Source organism: Limulus polyphemus, unplaced genomic scaffold (assembly GCF_000517525.1).
Source record: "Limulus polyphemus unplaced genomic scaffold, Limulus_polyphemus-2.1.2 Scaffold593, whole genome shotgun sequence".
In the NCBI taxonomy this organism is placed as follows: domain Eukaryota; kingdom Metazoa; phylum Arthropoda; class Merostomata; order Xiphosura; family Limulidae; genus Limulus; species Limulus polyphemus.
In genome coordinates, this window is record NW_013666203.1 from 442,526 (window position 1) to 464,725 (window position 22,200).

At 34.4% G+C, this 22,200-nt stretch overlaps 1 protein-coding gene across 4 annotated transcripts in view; it reads right to left on the reverse strand.

Annotated features, from left to right (window-relative positions):
* LOC106459328 (gem-associated protein 5-like) overlaps positions 1-22,200 on the reverse strand; it is a 128,687-nt gene that overhangs the window by 68,653 nt on the left and 37,834 nt on the right. For all 4 annotated transcript variants that reach the window (XM_022385804.1, XM_022385805.1, XM_022385803.1 and 1 more), the window contains exons 7-13: positions 19,495-19,591; positions 17,909-18,021; positions 16,727-16,815; positions 15,182-15,249; positions 14,347-14,569; positions 5,679-5,872; positions 1,451-1,599 (exon numbers count right to left, since the gene is read on the reverse strand). In XM_022385804.1, the coding sequence (XP_022241512.1) occupies positions 1,451-1,599; positions 5,679-5,872; positions 14,347-14,569; positions 15,182-15,249; positions 16,727-16,815; positions 17,909-18,021; positions 19,495-19,591 (933 nt within the window). The remainder of the gene's footprint in view (positions 1-1,450; positions 1,600-5,678; positions 5,873-14,346; positions 14,570-15,181; positions 15,250-16,726; positions 16,816-17,908; positions 18,022-19,494; positions 19,592-22,200) is intronic.

The window sequence follows — 22,200 nt, forward strand, 5'->3', positions numbered from 1 at the left end:
AACTTGGACAATCAATCTCCTGACAAAGTAAAGCCGAAAATCTTATCATGGAGTACTGCAACCTGAAGCTTGTGTGAATGTGCTAATAGAACATATAGCCTCCAAAGTGGTAAAACAGAATTCATAATGCAAAATAAATAACCAAACACGACTGTTTGATGTTTTGTAATGAAGAAATAAGCTCTGTAACTGGATAGAAATATAAAATAGATCCACTTTGGAATAACTCCACAAGTTACAAATATAACTATTGTATAATAAAGAGTAAACTTGTTGAGAGAAATTGATACAAAGATATGGAAAAATATTAAAATAAAACACTTGAAAATAGCACAAACTAAATGCTATAACATGAGCACTGCCAAATAAGAAGTGATAGTCGAGAGAACTGAACAGAGGGAGTCCCATGTATCAAGAGAGTATGTCACAATCTTATTGGTGGAAGGTTGTCGCATGATGATTTGCATGAGAGATGCATTGGAATCAGTCAATTCCAACTGAGTGGGAGATCAAAGGCTTATGGCATGCATAAACTTTTTGTGCATATAGAGGGCAGCACTGAAATAATAGCTATTTATGTGAGAGGAGATAATGTATCATATCAGAAAAAATGTGATTCTGTGATAGTTGTGACAATTATAGTCATTTCTATAAAATCACATAGTTTTATTATTTTAGGGGTTGAGGTATTTTCAAAACATAGTCACAAAAATAAGCTATGATCCTTTTATAAACATACAGCTATCTCTTTGAATTACTAGGCATAACATGGGTCAAAATAAAACAAGTTGTCATTTGTTTGACCATAGCGATGGAGTCACCTTTCTATTTTTTCGATTAGCCATTAGTATATCCTTTAAAATAATTTACAAAGTTTTAATTAGACAGCAGAAACTGCAGATTGATTTGTGTCTGGTTTGCAAACTACTTTGCCTAAGTGGATATATATGCATGCCACCAATAAATGCAATTAATAAATATTTACTATCAATAAAATGATACTTTACACAACATGTATGCGATCTGTTCTTTAGCTAAACACTAATTCTTCATTATAAGGCAAAATTAACATGCTGTTTTTAAATAATGTTCTTTACCTACTTGCTATTACATGTACAAGTTTTTCAGTGATATAAGAATTGATGAGACTAAGATTCATCATTAAGATCAAGTTAAATATTCAGATTCCTCAGTTTAAAATCATAACATCAGTTAATGATTTAAGTAGAAAGTCAAAATAATTTTTATTATCTTTTTAACAAGTTACATGTATAACAACAATGACTTACTTACTTCACAGTTTTCATTGTAGATGTTGTCCAGCTGTAGGACACAGTTCTTCACAATCTGAACCCACCATTTGTATTACTTATCAATATAATAAATAAAACATACATGCAAACTCTTACAGTATGTAAAAACAAGACCCATTTCATTGTAATCTCCTTACTTGAACAGTACCATCATAAGACACTGATGCCAGTCTGCAGTCCACGTGAGGACTCCATGCCAAAGATGTGACACGAAATTGATGACCAGCAAGTTGAATTGTTGGCTGTGTTATAGTAACTTCACAAGTCCTTGTATTGTTGTTTTCACCTAGGTTCAACATTTCAGTTTCAGTTCAACACAATAAAAACAGTTCCCACATCTATAAATCAGAAAAGTAGCATGAGAAAACTTTACTGCATTTCAAACTTATTACCAGAATCTCAGCATACATTTTACACATTAACCTGTTAATTCTGGGTAAGATTTGGTTGAAAACTTATAGATAGAATCCTTGGTGGTCCAAACAGTATTAAAAACAAACTGACAAAAGTTTCTGTATATTGACCCCCCCCCCTAGAGGCTGTTATTCTTTTTTAAACCTAGCAGTTAATAATTTTCAGTAATACTACACTTTATAATATGTAATGGCACATAGTGTAGGACTATGTCTTTAAAGTATAGAATTATATGTTTACAAAGTCTGATAAATCAATAAAAGCATCATTATAGTTTTAAAGTTTAAGCAGAAATACTTTCTATTTTCACAAAGTTAATAATTACAGTTACTGTGAAAAAATAGTCGATCATGTCAAGAAATGACAATCATCTAGACTACAAAGAAATGTAGACTTTTACTGGCAATTAAGAGCTTGGTTGTTGTTTGCAGCAAATTTTAATATTTTCTCTCATCAGTAAATTAAAAATAAGTTTGGCAAATTGTAATTTTAAGTTTCTATTTGATTATTTAAATGTTTTAAAGAGGTATTATAATTAGAATATTAACTGTTCTTGTGAAATTAAAGTGTTGAATAATTCAGTGAGTAAAAACTAGATATAATTTTGTTGTTTTATATCATCAACATTCCTGAACTCTAAAAGTTAATGCTATTTTCTACCATTGTATCCTATGGAATGTACAAAATTTGATGTTTTTTGGTAGATATCCAACCAATATTTAATTTGCTTGTGGTCTGTAACTAAAGAAACAAAAACTATAAATATGAATTATGGTGTTATTGATTACTTAATTATGTTTCTAGAGAGTTAAATTTTGTATATTAAAAATTAGCAATCTAGAAGCCCATTGAAAATAAATATTAACTTATATTTTTTACAAAAAGGTAAATTATCAATAACTTCTGATTACAACAAGCTACATGCATATATCAGATCTACAAATTACCAAGTAATGAATGTAACTAATTTAATATACTAGTCTAACTAGGACATTAAACAAAAACTTGTGATGATTAGAATGCACTGATTCAGCAATTGATGTTATTAATAACATTGGATGTAATCACAATATTATTAACTCATGAGGTTTGGTCAGCTTGGGGGATTTAGGTTAGTCCTGAATCCATATACAAAGTTAACAATACAATATAATCCTCATAGCATTTAAAATAAATATATACATATAATAAATGTAAAATGAAAATAATTATATCAACCATTTTAACCATTCCTAACTTTGAAGTGATAGATTAGAGGGAAGCCAGTTAGTTAATACCACCCACTCCCAACTCTTGGATTTCTGTAATCAAAAAGTGGGATTTGACTGACACACTCATAAATTTTCCATTAACCCAAAGTGCACCGCTAACCATTGGGCTGCATTCAGCCCTAACCAATATCTTCATTGGAAGTAACATTAAAGAAAGAACAGTATGAAACTTTACTTATGCTTAAAAACAAGCCGCATTCAGCCCTAACCAATACTTTACTTTACTTTTACTTGGTAGAAATTTAGGTTTGAAAGACTTTCAAGAGTTAGCACACTAAAGCTTGAAAGCCAACCTGGGGCTATCAGAAACTATTGTTTCTCTTTACCCTGTGCGTGTTTAAAATAAAATGAAAATTTTGGATTATCAGAACAGGTGCCCATACAGACTTAAGATATCTGAGCCGAGTCGTGTTAATTTTTTCCTGTGGCGTTCGAGTTGGCCGAGTTAGAGACAAGAAGGGAAGGAGAGTGAGAGCTTGTACCACATGGCAGTGTTAAGACACATGGTCAGTAGTCGTGGTGAGTTGACCGTTGTTGTGGAAGAACTTTGTGACGTCATTGAGACAGTCTCTAGTGAAAAGAAAAGAGTCGGAGTAAGGCTCAATTCTCGAGCAATGGGTCCAGGGTTCAAGACTGTGACCAAGTATGCATGTGGGGTAGAAAAGAGATCCAGTGGATTAAAGTGAATTTACGGTGGGATAGGAGAGTTGAATCTAAGTTAAAATTTAATTGAATAAGCAAAACGTTTTCAGGTCAGTGTGAGTTGTGACCCTATTTCACAATTTAGCTATGGGGGGAAAACTGGAGTGCCCAGAGGAAAACCCACTTTCACTGTTTGGGGGCCGATTATTCTATCTGAAAAGTGCCCTTAGTGTAGACTGTTGGGGAAAGAAGCGTATGGGTTAAGCAAAATCAGAATTGTAGTTTTCAATGAAATTGAATGGAGACCTGTATTTCATCCAAGATGTTGGTGTGGCAGCTAGTTTTAGGAAGAGGTAAGTTTATGAGTTCCTTTTTTCCACTTTTCAGTAAGATTTCTTTGCTTGAGAGATAAATCGGTGTTTGATTGGCTGAAGGTTTGTTGCTGTGTTCAGATAATGTTGGGGAGTGTATGTTGGTAATCGATAGGCAAGTCTGATTCTGTAGTTTTGATATTGTTTTAGTTTTTGAAAAAGGTGATTTGACATATTACAAGTTACCATGTTTCCATATTCTAGAGAGGGTCTGGAAAAAGTTTTGTGGATAATAAATACTTTATCAGGTTGACAGCCTCTGTAGGTTCCACTTTTTTTTTGACGTAATTAATGTTTTAGTTGGTGGTGGTATTAAAAAACGAATAGAACAAAACTGTACTTATAAGATGCTTAAAAACAAGTTGTTTGCTTCAAGCATTGTCACTGATTCCCTATGATTTCAAATATGTGATAATAATATATGCAAAACTTTATATGATACTTTCTAAAAATGTGTAGTGACCAATGAAAGCCCATTAAATGGATCTGACAGTGTAACTCTAGATTAGCTTTACCTCCAAGATAAATAGCTATGACAAGTTATTGTTTAGTTATTGAGTCATACAATGGGATGGTAAAGATAGCAAAGCAAATACCTAGTGCTTATGTAGATGAATTCTGGTTGATGAGCGTTTCCCAAAGTCAACAAAGCCTTGATAATTTAGTTAAAGAATATCATCATATCAACAAGCATGACTAATGTGTACAGCTTTGTTATAGTCTCTCTCTCTTACTAAGTTTTGCTATGAAATGAAAATTCAAGCTCTAATAAATATAAATCTTCAACTTGTGGGCTGCAGTTGCCATTCATAGGTGTTCCCTGTAGTTGCTGAAAGACATGTTAGCTAAAGTTAGTTAGAGGTAGGTAAGTAGCCCTTAAAACAATGTGAAGCGCAGACTTATCCTTAAGTTTCTACGTAATTATTATGACTTAGCTGAATCTTGTACATGAAGATTGACAGCAATGTCTCCAAGGATAGATCCGGTGATATCTCTAGTTTACAACCTCCCTTTTGTTTTCGATGGGATTGACCACCAGTGACATGTACTGAGAATATAAATACTATAGAATTTGGTATTTAATAATCTGATCTTTTAGTTACCTCTCTCTCTCTCTCAAATTTAAGTTCTTTCTTTAAATACTGATACTCTTCTAGAGATTAATAAATAAACTAATTCTTTACAAACATCTTAATAAGTTCTTGTGAGTTTATAGAGAGAACTTTACACAAAAGGCACTGTCCTTCACCCTATGCATATATTATTTTGACTGCGTTTGTATTTTAAAGTTTAAATAAAGACTGTTTCATTGAGTTTAGTACATTTGTGTCCAGACATTCTTTCTTTCTAAAACTCAGTCAGTTTTAGATAAATTTAGACTTACTTCATTATTTATCCTCCCATTATAAAGTGAACCTACCTAACACTCTTTGCAGATGTCAGTTTAACCTGAGAATACCACAAAACTAATCTTTATAGTTCACAATTAATTTGTTCCTGAAGTTATAGATGCAAATAAGATAAAAACAAAACAAAAAACTTTAAGCAGTCTATCCAAAAAGTTGTATATCTCAAAATATAGCCTGTTAAAGAAATTTTATTCAGTAGTAGAGAAACTTAGGTTTGAACTTAATACTTTATGAAATTTTTAAAGAATAAAAACTTACCTAAAACTGAAGTTAAATCATAGATATTAATTTCATTTTCATTGGAAGAACAAGCCAAAAAACAATGGTATGTTGACTGCTGTGAAGAAACTGCAGTAAACTGAAGATGCCACCGAATACACTGAATGAGTTTCTTTTGCGCTTTTAATCGAGCAATGATGTGAAAATCTTGGCCATGATATATATCAACTGACCTAAAATAACAACCATGCAACTGTTTGGAATACTTATACAACAAAAGTTATTTACTAAACAACCTTGAAAAGTATTTAGGGACAGTGATATAACTAAATGAAGAACTTAAAACTTCCACCGAGAACTGCTAATCTTAAATAATGTATCATTACAATAACAATTTACCATGAAGCTACTCCTTTTGTTTTGTGCAATACAATATTAAACTAGCAATGAAATTAATATCCTTTAAAATAACTCACTAATTAATTAGCTTAAGAATTTAAATTGCAAATATAGTATACCCCAACTTCAGACTTCTGATTAGTTTACAAATAAAATATTACCACTTCACACTTCATGGATTAACAGTATTTACAACAAAATGAGGAACACATCTTTGAGAATTACAGGACCACATGATGTATATATCACACAATTATTACTGGTTTTCCAAGGGTTAAACTTAATCTTGTAAATTAAAATATCAACAAATTCATTTACTGTTTCGAATTATGTATCAGTTAAATTACAAAAAAAGCTAGTCTTTCTGATCACTGCAGGTTAAAAACATAGCTCCACAGAGGTTGTCTAAAAATAGTTTTGTTTGAGAAGCTATACAACTGAATTGTGCTCTTCAGACAATGATACTTTTTACAAATAACCATCATAATGTAATTTTATTGGTATCTGAATGTATAATGATTTCAGCACTACACAAGTAAATGATACTGATAGAAGAAAAAGAGTGGGTGAAAAATTCTGGTCTGAACACATTAACCTTTTTCAAATGATACATTTAACTGTATAACAGTATTATATTTATTTTTTGCACTTTTTTCAATCAAGATTTGTTAGTGAAAGGCAGAAGAATATGTTTATCACATTTCATTTATTGACGAAACAAGAATTTTTAGGTGAAACAAATTAAAATTCCATCTTAACCCTATCACCACGGACATCCTTTAATGCACGTCACGAGGTTTTAGTGACTTACACTGAAAATTTAATTAAACTACTTTTTGTTTATGTTATATCAATTAGTACAGTATAAAATCGTAGCTAATAATCCATATTTTAGTAGTATACAAGTTTTAAGTTCTTAAGTTTATAAGGCGATATTAAAAAAATCCTGAATTTCTCCTAGTGTGAGAATGTGACATCTTCTCTATAGATCCCCTCTTCTCTATTTTATTCACCACTCCTTCAATAAGTAGAAAATTTAATGTAAAATACTCGCTATAAAATCGTCATTGCTCAGACAAACCATAATTTTTATAGCCTTCAATCTTGTTTGGTTTCAGAGCCATGAAATAGAAAATCAGGCCCCTCTTGCCACACTCACCTGTCACATCCTCTCTTTCAGGACTTGTTAATAGTTCTCTCTTACTCTTAATACTATATTACGTATAACCAACAGAAAATGTAAAAATAGGGATCTCTTTAGATTAATTAAAGTTATATTAGGTGAAATAAGTAATAATAAGAAAAATGTTTCACGAGGCACAAACATGAGCAGCTCGGAATAGTTAGTGGGTAACATAATTCGATAGTGTAATGTGAGCTCCATGTTCCCCAAGTGATTTATAACTTATAATGGCATGAATAGTAGTACTTAGACATGGTTCAAAGGTCATTAAAACAATAAAATCTAAGTATAAGTAGATGTAGATGTATACTGTTACGAGTTTAAAGCTAGTTAGGATAAATGAATGTAGTTTCATGTTACAATTTGAAGTCTAGAAAATTGAAAATGTATTTCCAATAATACTTACCTTTGCTGACACTTATAGTTATTACTCAATCTCCAGGGTTTCTTCCTTTGCCCATCTAATTATTGGTCTGATTTTTCTTGCTTGCTCCAGTCTTTTATACCCCACTTAATTGTCCTTTGCGATATTTGTCTCATGATATTCTACACCTACATCAATGCACCCTCTATCCTGGTATTGTATATAAGTGCCTCATTCAGATAATGTTATCACTTTTTCGAGACTGACTCCAATGGATCCCAGTCTCTAACACTGGCACTTAGTGGGGAGAAAGAGCAGGAGAGTGTTAGCGAAGGTAAGTATTATTGGAAATACATTTTCAATTAAGGAAAATGTTAATTTCCAAAACATACGTATCTCCACTGACACTTGTAGCTACAATCCCACATTGAGAAGGTGGAGGGGCTGGTGAGGGCATTATCCATACAGAAAGTCTCTACATCGATCATAGGTGTGCAAAGAGAAGATTGGTACTCTAGTGGGGGAACCACCCTACATCCAGAACAAGTATGCTCTTCACCCTGAACTTGGTTCCTGTATCAAGGGTGGAATTGTAAATGAGTGATCATACCTATAGGCCAGCCCCAACCAGATAGCCGAGGTTCCACTACTTTGGGTTGGAATTAAGGAGTATTGGTCCCTATATCCCATATTGGTGGCTTGGGCAACTGGACTGCAATGTTATATACATATATAATTTTGATTGGATCCCAACCTGTAGCCATAGAGTAATGCATTCTGAAACATCGGAATCACGATGAGAAAGTAAGCTGCACTGAAATGGACAAACCTTCTTCTCCACCTAAAGAAGCCAGAAAGGTAACAACCTAGACTTGGAATGATGGGATCGTGTATTCCTTACTCAACCAAAGGAACAGACTTCATCTGGTCTGAAATTACGAACATTCATCCTCACTCCCCAACCAAGTGGGCAAGAAGCTTTCAACTTGCCACCAGAATTATGGAAAGGATGTAGAACAACTGTGCTCAACCAAGGACCCAGATTGGACTGCTCTGCATTTGGAATTATGAGATAGCGGACCCCCTTCCATGAACAGTGTACTGAACTGATACTGAACAAAAAGAAAGGCCATGTACACTCCAACCAGATAGCTGAGCATCAAATCTGAACTGGTATTACGAGTAGGCACTCGTGTAGGCTGGTGCCGCTCCTACCGACATCTGGGAAAAAACATGCAGGGACCCCAGGGGGCCCCCAACTTCACCATCTTCTCTGACAGTGGAGGAATTCACTCTTACACTATAGAGGAAAAGCCTCTGTTCACCACCCCAGTTACCAGAAAGTGGGTATGGTAAGGACTCCCAAACTCCACTAGTAGAATCTGAGGGTTAATGCGCACTGGGGAGCCCTGAGAAACACTGCAATAGGTGACCAAGTTCTCTAAATTTTTAAAAGCAAACCGACCCCAATTTATTCAATCCAATAATCAGCAGGGATAGGAAGGATCCCCTTTAGCTTTACTCATGAGAGTCCTTGAGTGGCGGTCCAGCATAGTATGGTAATACCACCTGGTGAGCTCCTCATTTCTATAAAGCCTGTTGCAACCAGTGGTATGAAATAGTAGTTGCTAGTGTGGAATTAGATTCATAAAAACAAATCTGCCTGGGCAACACCTGCCACAGAGTGGGATCCACTGAAAAAAAAAAGAGGTAAGGGACCCTAGAAAGTAGAGAGACAAGAGGAGTAAAAAAATACTCATCCCTCCTTATAATCTAGCAGATGTGGCCAAATGGCCACAGAGGGTAAGCAAAAACCTTCAGAAGAGGAAACTGCCGGATTGTGTAAATAATGTGAGAGAAAATATTGGGAGAGGTCCACATAACAGCCTGCATGATGTCCTCCAACTGGCAATTCAATCGGGCAGCCACAAAAGAATGTGACGAATCTGATGAGATGTGACTCGCAAAAGTTTCCTCGCGTGTAAAGATAGTGCAGAATAAACAATATGGATTAATTTGCAAACCCACCTCTTCGAGGTAATCTGGGATAAATTGTGGGAAACTGAAGGATCCCAACAAATAAAAAGTCAATTTCTAGCACCTCAAAAAGAGTTAGTGCGATTCACGTAACACCTCAAGGCTCTGATGGGACATAAAAAATGACTGAGGTGCAAGTGGCCGTAGAGGTAAGAAATAGCTAGCAAATGAAATGGGGAGAAGGATTTATCCCCTTCCATGGCTGCCAGTCTTAGGAAGGAAGGAGCTGTCTGGGTATAGTAGGACATAAGTAGAGTGATAGATAGTTCTGTGTACATGCAGTGCACACAACTCTGACACACGATGTCCACAGGCCAGCAGCAACAAAAAATACACTTTAAGGGAAAGGTGGTACAGAGTACATGAGACTAAAGGCTCGAATGGATGTTGAGACAAAGCATATAATACCTCCTTAATATCCCAGTTAGATAACTGAAAAGGCCTTTTGGGACAAAGCATGCAAAATGATTTGAGAAGGCTGGATAGCACTGGGGATGCAAATAACTTCCGATGTTTAGAATAGCGAAAAGCTGCCTTATATAAGGTGATAGGAGATGGATCTAGACTTTTGTGGGTTCAATTTCCTCGTGAGACACCATTAGCAATAAGTGTGCCATTTCCATTGATAAATGGCCATTGTGGGTCTATGGACAGATTGAGACAAATACAAGGCAACTTTAGAAGTTAAACCCCAATGCCAAGCGAAGGATCGCATAAATGTCTGGGTGTAGAATGTGGGATCTAGGTTGCCTCAACAGATATGGCCAAAGAGGAAGTGGCAGAGGTGGACACTCTTGAAGACACTGAAGACGAGAAAACTAACAGCACTCAACAAGAAGTGGATCAAACCATAGGCAGAACTCTGGATAACAGACAAATCGGGGGGGAAGGCATAGAAGTGCAATCCCATCCAGTCTTGACTGAATGCATCTATCGCCAAAACATGAGGATGAGGTACTGGGGACCAAAACAGCTGTAGTGGAGAGTTGTAATGAATGGTGAAAGCATTGATTATCAGAGTCCAGAACTGACAGCAAATCCACCGGAAAACCTTATGATGTAGCATTCATTCGGTTGGGCTGAGACAGATGAACTGCTATTAAATTCATCACTCCAGGAACATAGTAAGCTAGGAGGCTGATATGGTGGGAGTGAGCCCAGTAGAGAATATCCAAAGTTTAAAAACAAAGGTGCTAAGAATGCTTGCTCCCTTGACAGGAAATGTAAGATGGAGTTGTAAGAATGAATCATGATGATTTTTCCCTTCAATAGAGCTAGAACTTGAGCCATTGGACAGGAAAAAGTTCTAAAATAATGATGTGGAAGGAAGATTCGTTGTTCATCTATAGACCCTGGAATTCCTGACTGTTGATATATGCACCCCATCCCTGAAGTGAGGTATCTGTGAAGAGATGAATCTTGGGACAAGAGAACACCTATTGTAGTGTTCTTCCAATCCAAACCACCACTCGAGATCAAAAATGTTGCTCCTGAATAAGGAGAATGGATGATCCAGTGAATCATAGTCAATGATCCACTGGTCACGCAGCGACTACTGAAAGGAATTAGAAATTCGAGGGATACCCACATCTCCAAAAAAGAGAGAACCATCCACACAGTAGGAGAAGGAGACGTACATAAGAGCTTGATTGCCTGTTCCATAGCATGGGGCTGGATGGGAGTTGGCTGAGTCTAACTTAAATATGTGTTGAAAAAGACACCCAGATGGACAATGTATTGAGTCAGCAAGAGAATGTATTTCTCAGCTCTAATAAGAAAACCAGCCTTGGTGGCTTCTGAAAGAATAATCTGGGTGTGCCATTCTGCCAACTGACGAGATGGTGCCAGAAGTAACCAGTCATCCATATAAAAGTGTGTACACAAACCCAAAGAATGAAGGTGATGAGAAAAAGCACATACAACTCTGCAGAAGACATATGGTGCAGATGCTAGGCCAAAGGGCAGAGCCCTGAACTACAGAATCTGACCATTGTTCATGAAACGTAGATAGTAGCAGCATGACTTCACTATGGAAATATGCATCGACAACATCAAACTTGGTCATCCACAGACCTGGTGAAAAATGCAAATCTGGGAGGATCTAAGAATTGGTTGATACGAGAAAGATCAATGATCGGACACTAATTTCTTGTGTGCTTGGGTACAACTAATAAATGGGAATAAAATCACAGAAGAACAGGATCGACTCTCTCTCTACCATCCCCTTGACCAACAGCTGTCTGATAGCCCTGGAACAAAGATCCACACTCCATGGACGTATTGGGGATGGAAATACCACAGGTTGAGAGGATAATGGAGGTGAAAATGTGACATGAATGACCAACCCCAGAACCTGGAGTACCCATAGATCATTGGTGAAGGAATTACAGATGTCCAGAATATGTTGTAACCATGCTCCCACAGACCTCACCAGCATAGGGTAGTCACCGATGCTGCTGGCAATGGTCTGCCCAAGCAGAGGAGCCTCTTGGATAAGGATGGAATCTATCTGGGTACCAACAGATTGACAAGCTGAAGCTGGGGGGTCAAGACACATGATGAGCAGTAGCACCATGACTTCCAGTAGGAGCCAAAAAAGTTGAAAGGCCAATGACGACAAGGAAGAATGCAAACACGAGACATCAATCTGTGATTCTAATGCCTCTGGAACACCTGCAAACATCAAGGGACAAAGAAAAGGACACTCACGTAACTCATAGAGGGTGGCAGCAGGTAGACGAACACTCTCCAAAAAGGCATCTCTACCCAATAAGTCCCAACAACATACAAGTCAGGAAAACAAAGGAAGAACACAAGCTCACAATCTTACCAAGGTAGAAGTCAGCAAAGGACCAATTTGTCATCAAATTGTTGTGAGGATTGCTGAGAGGCTTCCCTCAAAACTTGGAGGGAAGATAAATATCTCAGAACTGTAATGAAGGTCGGACGAATCCAAGAACATTGTGATCTGTTCAAAGTGATCACAGGCTCCATTCTGGAACCTCACATTTCCAAAAGTGGATCAAGTCTTTGGGAATCTAAATACACATCTTCCTGGAAGTGGTAAGCCAAAGCATGCTGTTCCAACAAATATGAGGGACAAGGCATAGCTATTCCTTCACGTAACTGAGCAGTAAACCTCCCCACATGAGCAGCAATATCAAGTGAAAGAGGAAAAGCAAGTATTTGCCCTCAGACCTTTCCGCCATTAAGGAGCGAGTACACTCAACAGCAACCTGGGAAAGCCTCAGAACCTCACAAAACCAATTGACTAACTCAAAAAAGGGAGCAGGAGGTGGCTGATCCCAAGTGGCCTCATGAGAAGCCGAACTAGTAAACAAAGGCACAGGAAAAAGCAAGTCTAAGTTCTCCCCAGAATGTCCTGCATCATCAGCAAAAGCAGCTAGATAACAGAGGTGGAATAGGGGAGGTCTGATTAGCCTCCATGCTGGAAACAGTAACCTGGGAATTCATGCCTGAAAATGGCATGTCGAAACAAAGGGATTTTTTTTCTTCTAATGTTTTTAAAATATTAGTGCATGGAAATCAACTAGGCGATGCAAAAATCGCATCCAAGGACATTAACTATTGCAGCACTTTATTAGAAAAACCAATGTCTAAATGCTTTGTAGAGAAAAAGGGAAAACATTGTCTGAATTAGGTGCTTTCATACAGTATCAGGATAGAGGGCTTTTAACATAGGTGGAAAGTATCACAAGACAAATATTGCCAAGGACATATGAGTAGGGTATAAATAACTGGAGCAAGCGAGAAAAAATCAGACCAATGCTTAGAAGGGCAAAGGAAGAAATCCTGGAGGTCAAGTAATAGTTATAAGTGTCAGCAGAGGTAATTAGGTTTTGGAAAAAGGGTAATTTGGATTTATTTTGATTTTTTTTTGTGGTTATGAAATCGGTCAAATTGACCAACCTTGTATAGAGTTAGGGTAGTGAAAATAACAGATAAAATATAAAGTTTTACTGAAAACAAACATTTGAAATGTATTTAGGAAGTTTCAGAGATTATACAAATGAAATTTGAAATTTCTGAGATGAAGAAAAGTATTTTTAATCTTAACATGAAAATCATTTTGCATGCAAACTAGTAAAAAAAATACTTGATATATTTATGGATAAATCCTTTTTTAGTTTATTAAAAATACTTTACTATAAATATGATCTTTTGTATGTGAAAGACTTATAATGTTTATCAAAAATCTGACAAATTTTGTGAAGATGTACATACTATATTAAAAGTTAATAGTATCAAAACTATTAAGATTTTAAATGAGTAGAAAGAGGTCACATGGTTGGTCAAATTGACCAAGCCCATGTTGAGTTAAAATGTTAATCTAAATGAAATTAAATTCTTGAGTCTTGCTATCATTACTTATCCAACTGATGGGAGATGGAAACTACATATATTTATGCATATCCTCTTTATATTATCAAGTGTTGTCAAGCTATTTTTTTCTTACTACATATTTATCTCAATTCTCACAAATTGCTTTTATTTAATCAAAAAATTGATGCATAAGAAATAAAAAATACCAGAATTTACGTTAAATTAAAAAACTGAAAAAAAACTTTATTAGATTAAAAAACTGAAAACAAGTTAGCTTAAATCAAAACTGATGTTTTATAAAAACTGAAGATATGAACTGCTTATATTTCTACTGTGAAACTGTATTCTTTATAAACAATATTTTAATTTTTTGAACCAACCCATCTTCATTTCCAACAGCTAGTACAGAATAATCTGCTTTCCATGCAAGTTCTGTTCTGACTGGACCCTTTCCTCTTTCCAAATTGCCACTGTTTGCTGTTAATGTGTTAAAATTATGTTTTTCTTCTTTTGGTTTATCAACATTATGAATCAGGATCACACCATCACCACAAGAATACAAAAACAGATTGGGTCTTCCATTTTGGTCACCTTTGTTTAGCACTAATGACAGAAATAAAATGCTTTATTGATAATTTCATAAAGTTTTTTAGAAACATAAAATTAAGCCAAAAGGCATAGAAGCCTTCAGGTAGTATAAATTTATTTCTCAAGTGCAAGTTGTTTGTGATGTTTGTGATTCACAGAAATTTTTAACAAATATAACTGGAAAAATTTGTAAGTTTAGCACAGTACATCTTTAGCTCCTTATGGGTGTTTGAAACACAAAAATAAAAATTTAAGTTTTGCTACAAAGATTCAAATATACAATAAAAACTAAAAAGCAATCATGACATATTAAAAATAATACGTGCTAAAATGAAGTTGTACAAAATGTAAAACTACTTCTACCAGAAGCTAAATTTTGGTTGTATTGAACTAAACATAATTTTTAAAAAGATTGTAATTCAATGTTTATAAAATACCTAATATTAAAATCTAATCATGCATTTCAGGGTATAAAAGAAAGTTCAAGTATCACAACCAAGTACAATGTTTTGATACATCATCATCTTCAAAGCTCATTACAGTTTACTACTCATTACAAATAGTTTTAGTTTTATTTGACTGTAATCAGATAGAATGACAACAAGATGACCTACACTCTGTACTTACTGAAACATGGTCCCCAACAAACATTGTACACAATCTGCCTGTGACAAGGAGATGTCAATACTTGAGATCTGGGTGGAAAAACAACTTTCTTACTGCATTATACTCAACTATTATAAAAATAAGTTAATTTGAGATGTTTTTTCCACATTCCTCTCAATTTGTCCAGTATGACTCAAAATCAGAAATGTGTAATAAACAGCATTTCAAATCTACCTTTTTGTCTCCCACAAGTCACTATCTAAAAAACTTTTCCTTCAATATCAGAACTCATCAGTTTGGCTGACAATGAAAGACAAAATATTATATGAAATGCTATTTATATATATATATATATATATATATATAGTATAATACTTTAAAAGTAATGAGTTAACTTGCTTTTATAAACATTCTTAGGCTTATTGATTTTCCAATATTTCATTGACTTTGGTTTTTAAATCATAACATTTAAAGTATTATGCTACATACATAAATAGTGTTTCATAGAATCTTTTGTCTCACATCATCCAGCTCGATTGCTGTAGGACAAAAAAAAAAGAGAGATCAAAATACTATTTATTACACATCTCTGATTTTGAGCTGCAATTGACAAGTTAAGAGGAATGTGGAAAAAATCATATACACTTAAACTGTTTTTTAACAATTCTTAGATCTATTGATGTTCCAATGTTTTGATGATTTTCAATATTTAAACTGTAACATAACTCTCAATATAAAATTCACAGATAGTATATGGTTACTAAGCTAGTATTAACAGTCACAATATTTTTGGCTAACATTTTAAATATTTGTTTCTTTTGAATTTCACGTAAAGCTACACGAGGGCTATCTGCACTAGCCGTCTCTAACTTAGCAGTGTAAGACTAGAGGGAAGGCAGCTAGTCATCACCACCCACTGCCAACTTTTGGGCTACTCTTTTAACAACAAATAGTGGGATTGACCATCACTTATAATGCCCCCACGGCTGAAAGGGCGAGCATGTTTGGTGGGACGGGGATTCAAACCCGCAGATTGCGAGTCGAGCGCCCTAACCACCTGGTCACCTAACATTTTAAATAAATAAAAACTGTATACTGCAAGTACTGTTAATTAAGTATAAAAAAATAAATGTGTTTTTCATGAAATATTTAAATTTTTTACACTATCTAGATACATCACTTCTTTATTTATAGATAATATAGATAATAAGATGTAGTCTTACAAATGGAAAACTGTTTAACGATTACAAATATCATAGCGTGTCTTACTGGTGGAAATCTACTATAGGAATACACAGATCATAACATGTAGTCTTACTAATGGAAAGCTGTCTAAGGTATACATAGATTATATCATGAAGTGTTGCTAATAAAAAGCTGTTTTAGGCATAAGCATGTAGTCTTGTAAAAGTGAATGTTATTTTTGGTATACACATCAGCTTACTCTGACAAAATAAAAATACATTCCTCACAATTAAAAAGAAATGTTATGACATAATAACTGCACATGTACTCATTTTGATGTTTTATACATATTCAAAAATGTTCATCAAAGCAAGCATGCACCTGTTGCTACTTAAAGTATCAAGAACCCCAACATGTCCATCGTCAGTTCCATAAGCCAACCAAGCTTCTCGTTCTGGATGCCAAGATATCTAAAAACAAATCAAAAACAAAGCTCACCTTAATTTCATTACAGCATCAATTGCAAACAGTAATGAGGATTTAACCCTTTCCAGTTGTCACATGTGCATTCACAGAACTTATATATCTTGTAAATATATTAAAAATTAATTAGTTGCAAAGTGCTGCCTGTCATGAAGTATATAATGAAAAAAAATTATTAACATGAAAGAATCTACTTTGTGCTTTTAGAGTTTGGTATCAGGCATACATTAAATATTCTTATGTAACAAAACGATTTAAAACAACAGAAATTAAATATTACACAAACACAGTAATGAAATACAATAATTTTATAAAATTTAGGCTTGTAGTATCACCTATGAGTGAAAAGTCTACTCAAATTACAACTGGTATGTGACATAAAGTTTGACAATGCTGAGTTCAGCAATATCTTAAAGATTAATATTCAATCATAGACAACTAAAGAAAAAAGGATGATGATTATATATGCCAGTCAGGAAAGAACATTTTTAGGTTTGAATGTTGGGGAAAGAAATGTGGTACTATTATATAGTGGCCATAAATTTGATAGTTTAAAATATTATACATTATCATAGCTTCATCCAAGCTTATATTATTAACTGAAATCTAAAGTTTTATAATTACACATTTTGAAATGTTTCTATACTAATAAAATTGACTTATATATTCATTCATTCATGTTTTCCCATGAAATTCTCCAGTACACTTGGGCATTGCCTACAATTGCCTCTCAACCACAAAGCAGTATAAATCAATTATGCATGAATGATTTTTATCCATGCTCAGTTTGAATTCACTTTCGCAATAATAAAAAAACAACAACAAGGACACTACTAATAATAAAAAAACAATCTTTGAAAAACAATTTTGGGGATTAATTTACAACTATAAGATGTCTTAATCATATTTTAAAGATATCTTTAACAATTATATATATATATATTTTTTACAAAAACCACATTAACAAAGGGGAAAAACTTGTCATTTTCTCTCCTATAAGTATACTACACTGTAAAACATAACATGTTAACATTAGTTTATCTTTATTAAATGCATGTTTATAACAACAAAAACACTCACTGTTTTAACCTTTCCTTGTATTTTCTGCCACAATGAAACAGTATGATACGGATTAACACCTGTTAGGGTCCAGACTCTTACCATGTTGTCTCCTGCACCCACTGCTAGACGACCTTAAAAAACAATTACTATATCTGTTCCACATATTCACTGCTACATACCATACAGCAAAACAAATCACCATACTCTCCCCATACCTGTTGCTAGATGACCTACAGCAAAAACAAATCACCATACTCTCCCCATACCTGTTGCTAGATGACCTACAGCAAAAACAAATCACCATACTCTCCCCATACCTGTTGCTAGATGACCTACAGTACCTAATGCTAGATGATATACAGCAAAAACAAATCACCATACTCTACCCATACCTACTGCTAGATGACCTACAGCAAAAATAAATCAGCATATTGTCCCTATACATACTGCTATGATCTACACCAAAAATAAATCACTGTGCTAACACCATACCCACTTCTAGATGACCTACAACTAAAACAAATCACTATACTGTCCTCATAACTGCTGCTACATGACTTACAGCCAAAATAAATCACCATACTGTTCCCATACCCACTGATTACAAACAAAATAAATCACCATACCATCCCAATATTTGGTTAAGAAGTTGAAGGGGGTCCATCAGTTGGCAAAGTTTGGGAACTCCTGACCTACAACATAAACAAATCGCCATATTGTTCCCATACCCATTGCCAGATCACATACAGCATAAAAAAAATCACCGTACTGTCCCCATACCCAATGCTAGATAACCCACAGCAGAAAAAATTACCATAATGTTCCCATACACACTGCTAGATAACCCACATAAAAAAAATTCACAGTACTGTCCCCATACCCACTGCTAGATAACCCACAGCAGTAACAATCACCATACTGTTGACATACCACTGCTAGATGACTTACAGCCAAAATAAATCTCCATAATGTTCCCATACCTGCTACTAAATGACCTACAGCAAAACAAAGTTGCCTATTTTAACTAATCTGTGTTCACCTGCTGAAAGTCCAGCTATACATCATACAGTGTTCAGAATGAAAATAATAAGTAACATTTTACTTGTAGTAATGATAGCACAAACTTCAAATCCAAACTGATAATTTTCAAATGCTAAAACCAAGATGAATTACTATTTTTACAAACTTTTTGTGCAGACTACTTTTTGTTCTTTCACTATCAGCTATAAAAGATCAAACCAATTTACTTCTCTGAAGTTGTTAGACTTAAATGGTGATACTTAACAGTGAAAGAAAAATAATTGTTTACTTACATGGTCTATAGAAAAAATAAATACAAGTTTGTTATTAGAATCAATGAAAATTAAACTATTAGAAATGAAAGTTAAATCCATTCCTGTTACCAAGATATTTAAAAACTAATAGAAAAAAAATACATTCATTTCAAACAAGCTAGCTGCTATTCTCATAGTGTAAACAAAATATTATTACTTCAGAAAATAAAATCATATTTAATACACTTCATATAAAAAAAATATTAAATTTTATCTATAGATATAATTCTTTATCAAATTTAATTTCAATCCCATTATTTTTTTCCTTACCTGGATCCAGAGGGTTTGCTACAACTGTGTATGCAAATCCTCCAAGTGTTGGTAACACATACTTTGACTTCATACTTTCCAGATCCCATATCACAATCTGTAGATTATTAAAATATTAAATCAAAGAATAAATTATTATTATTCATGTTTCACTTCAGTTAATATTTGTTTCTCTTTTAAGTTTACACACAAAAAAAGTTAATGAAGATGGTTTTATTTTTAATTGTTAAATATCATTTCAATTAGCATTTGGATCTTTAATAAGTTGACATAAAAACAATGTACATAATACTGGTTTCTTTTTTCAAAACTATTATATATATATATATATATTTATCAAATATATCTGTCAAAATAAGCTGTTCCAAAGTTTGCTTATTCTTTCCTTACCAAAGAGTTCTGTTCCAGAGTTTGCTTATTACCTTACTGTCAAGGGTAGTTGTTTCAAAGTTTTCTTATAACCTTTCTGTCATGGTGAGTTGTTCCAGAACTTCCTCATTACTTTCCCATCATGGTGACAGTTACAAAGCTTGCTCATTAGTTTAGGTACTGTTAAAGTGATCTATTCTTTAATATTACTTTACTGCCAGAGTGATCTCTTCCAGAACTTGCATTATAATTTTCCTATACTGAAAATTATTTCCAACAGGTACTTACCTCCACTCATATAAATAGTTATTCTTGTTCAGTGCTGCCCTCTACATGCACAAAAATTTTATGCATGCCACAAGCCTTTTATCTCCTCTAAATTGGAATTGACTGATTCCAATGCATATCTCATGCAAATCATCCTGCAACAACCTTCCACCAATAATAGTGTGACTTACTCTCATGACGCATGTAACTCCCTCTATTCAATTCTACCTCATTATCACTTCGAGTTTTGGCAGAAAATGGAAGCACAAATTTTCAGTGGAGGGACCAGTGCAAGGAAGAGAAAGAAGCATCCTTTGAAAGCATCCAAAGGACACTTCCCAAGAGGAGATCTTCGGAATCAAAGAATCTTCGGAATGTGGAAGACTGCACCACTTCTGAATCAGGTATAATCTTCACCCATCTTGGAAAGATGTCGCACATATGGGCAGAAAAACAGAGAAGCACATCCAAATGGGAGAGATCTAAGGTCAGATAGTGATCCAAACCATACAATATTTATGAAAATTTATCCCAGAAAATATAAAAGTGGGTGAAATGAAAAGGATATGTCCTAGGTACATGGCAAGTCAACTACATTCAAAACCCATACCGCTGGGAACCGACATCCACAAGGTGGTTGGATGAGGATTATATTACCACCACCAAGTCAACTACAATACAAAACCCAGGCCATTGTGAAACGACATCCATTTCGGGGTAGGATACAGGTGGCAAGTCAACTACAATCCAAAACCCAGCCATCTGGTGGGGATAGGAAAGAGGATCATACTGTCTTCCTCAAGCTTATAAGACCGGAGGGAATCCAGAACCCCTGACCCATGAACAGGGCACATGTTAATATAAGAATTTGATAGATCAATCCAGGAACCTGATATCGAAAAGATGTCTATTTAATGCAAACCATCTCCTTCAAGCTTGAAATTGACTGGAACCATCCCAAGCACAGTAACATCCTCAGAATGATAAGTAGAAGGAGAAGAACCGTAATAATCTGCAAGTACTTCTACTGTGACCCACAACACTGATGGAGTAACAAGAGTATAAATGAGGAAGGAATATAGACATCTGTAATACATGTATGAGGACTTATGTTGACTGGTTCAACTCTAAATCTAAATCCCAGCCACTGGGAACCAACATCCACATGGGGGGTAGGATAAGGGTTCCCAATCGAAGGATGAACTGTAATTTTGATGTCTCACTCCCATTTATTTTTGTTTCATATTGGAGGATATCATGTCATCTATATCAACAGAACACCACTGCCCTACTCTCAACTGAATGGTTTTATAATCATTTCTATATTTTGTTTGTATTTCATTAACTCTTTCAACCCGGGCACGGTCTCTAGGACTGACCTTGTAACAATTTTGTTTTAAATTACTTTTACATTTAAATTAGTAAGCAAATGTTAACGTAATTTGGCAGTTTATCAGTAAACATTACAATGCTTTCATACGCAAAATATCAATTTTTTTATTAAGTCGTAAGGTTTGTAAAGCAATGGTTTTCTCATGTCTATTTTTTTCTTTTTGCATGTTGCCTATCTATCATGCAAAGTAATATTAATTATAAGATTAGAAATACTTTTATGCATCAGAAAATTTTGAAATTTCACATGTGAAATTTTTATAGTGTCAAGATAGTTATCAAACATTTTTTAAGAAAAAACTTTATATTTTATCTGTTATTTTCTGTAATTAATCTCTGTACGGGTTCGGTAAATTTGAAAGATCTTGCAACCACTGTAAAAATTAGGAAATAAATATAAATTATGTATCTTTTATTCTAGAATGAACACAACTTATAACACAAAAACATAAATGTTTTATGAAATAGCTTAAATATTGACCTTTCACCCATGCCTGGCTAACAATACAGAAATTAGAACGATGAGGCTCGCGTGCACTCATGTGACTGTATCACATAACATAAATATGACCTTTGTTCTGTACAAGTAACTTGTCTTGGCTGTGTTGACTAGTATTTTGTAAAATATAGTCACATTTCAATTATTATACATTATATATGAATATAGATTATTGCTAT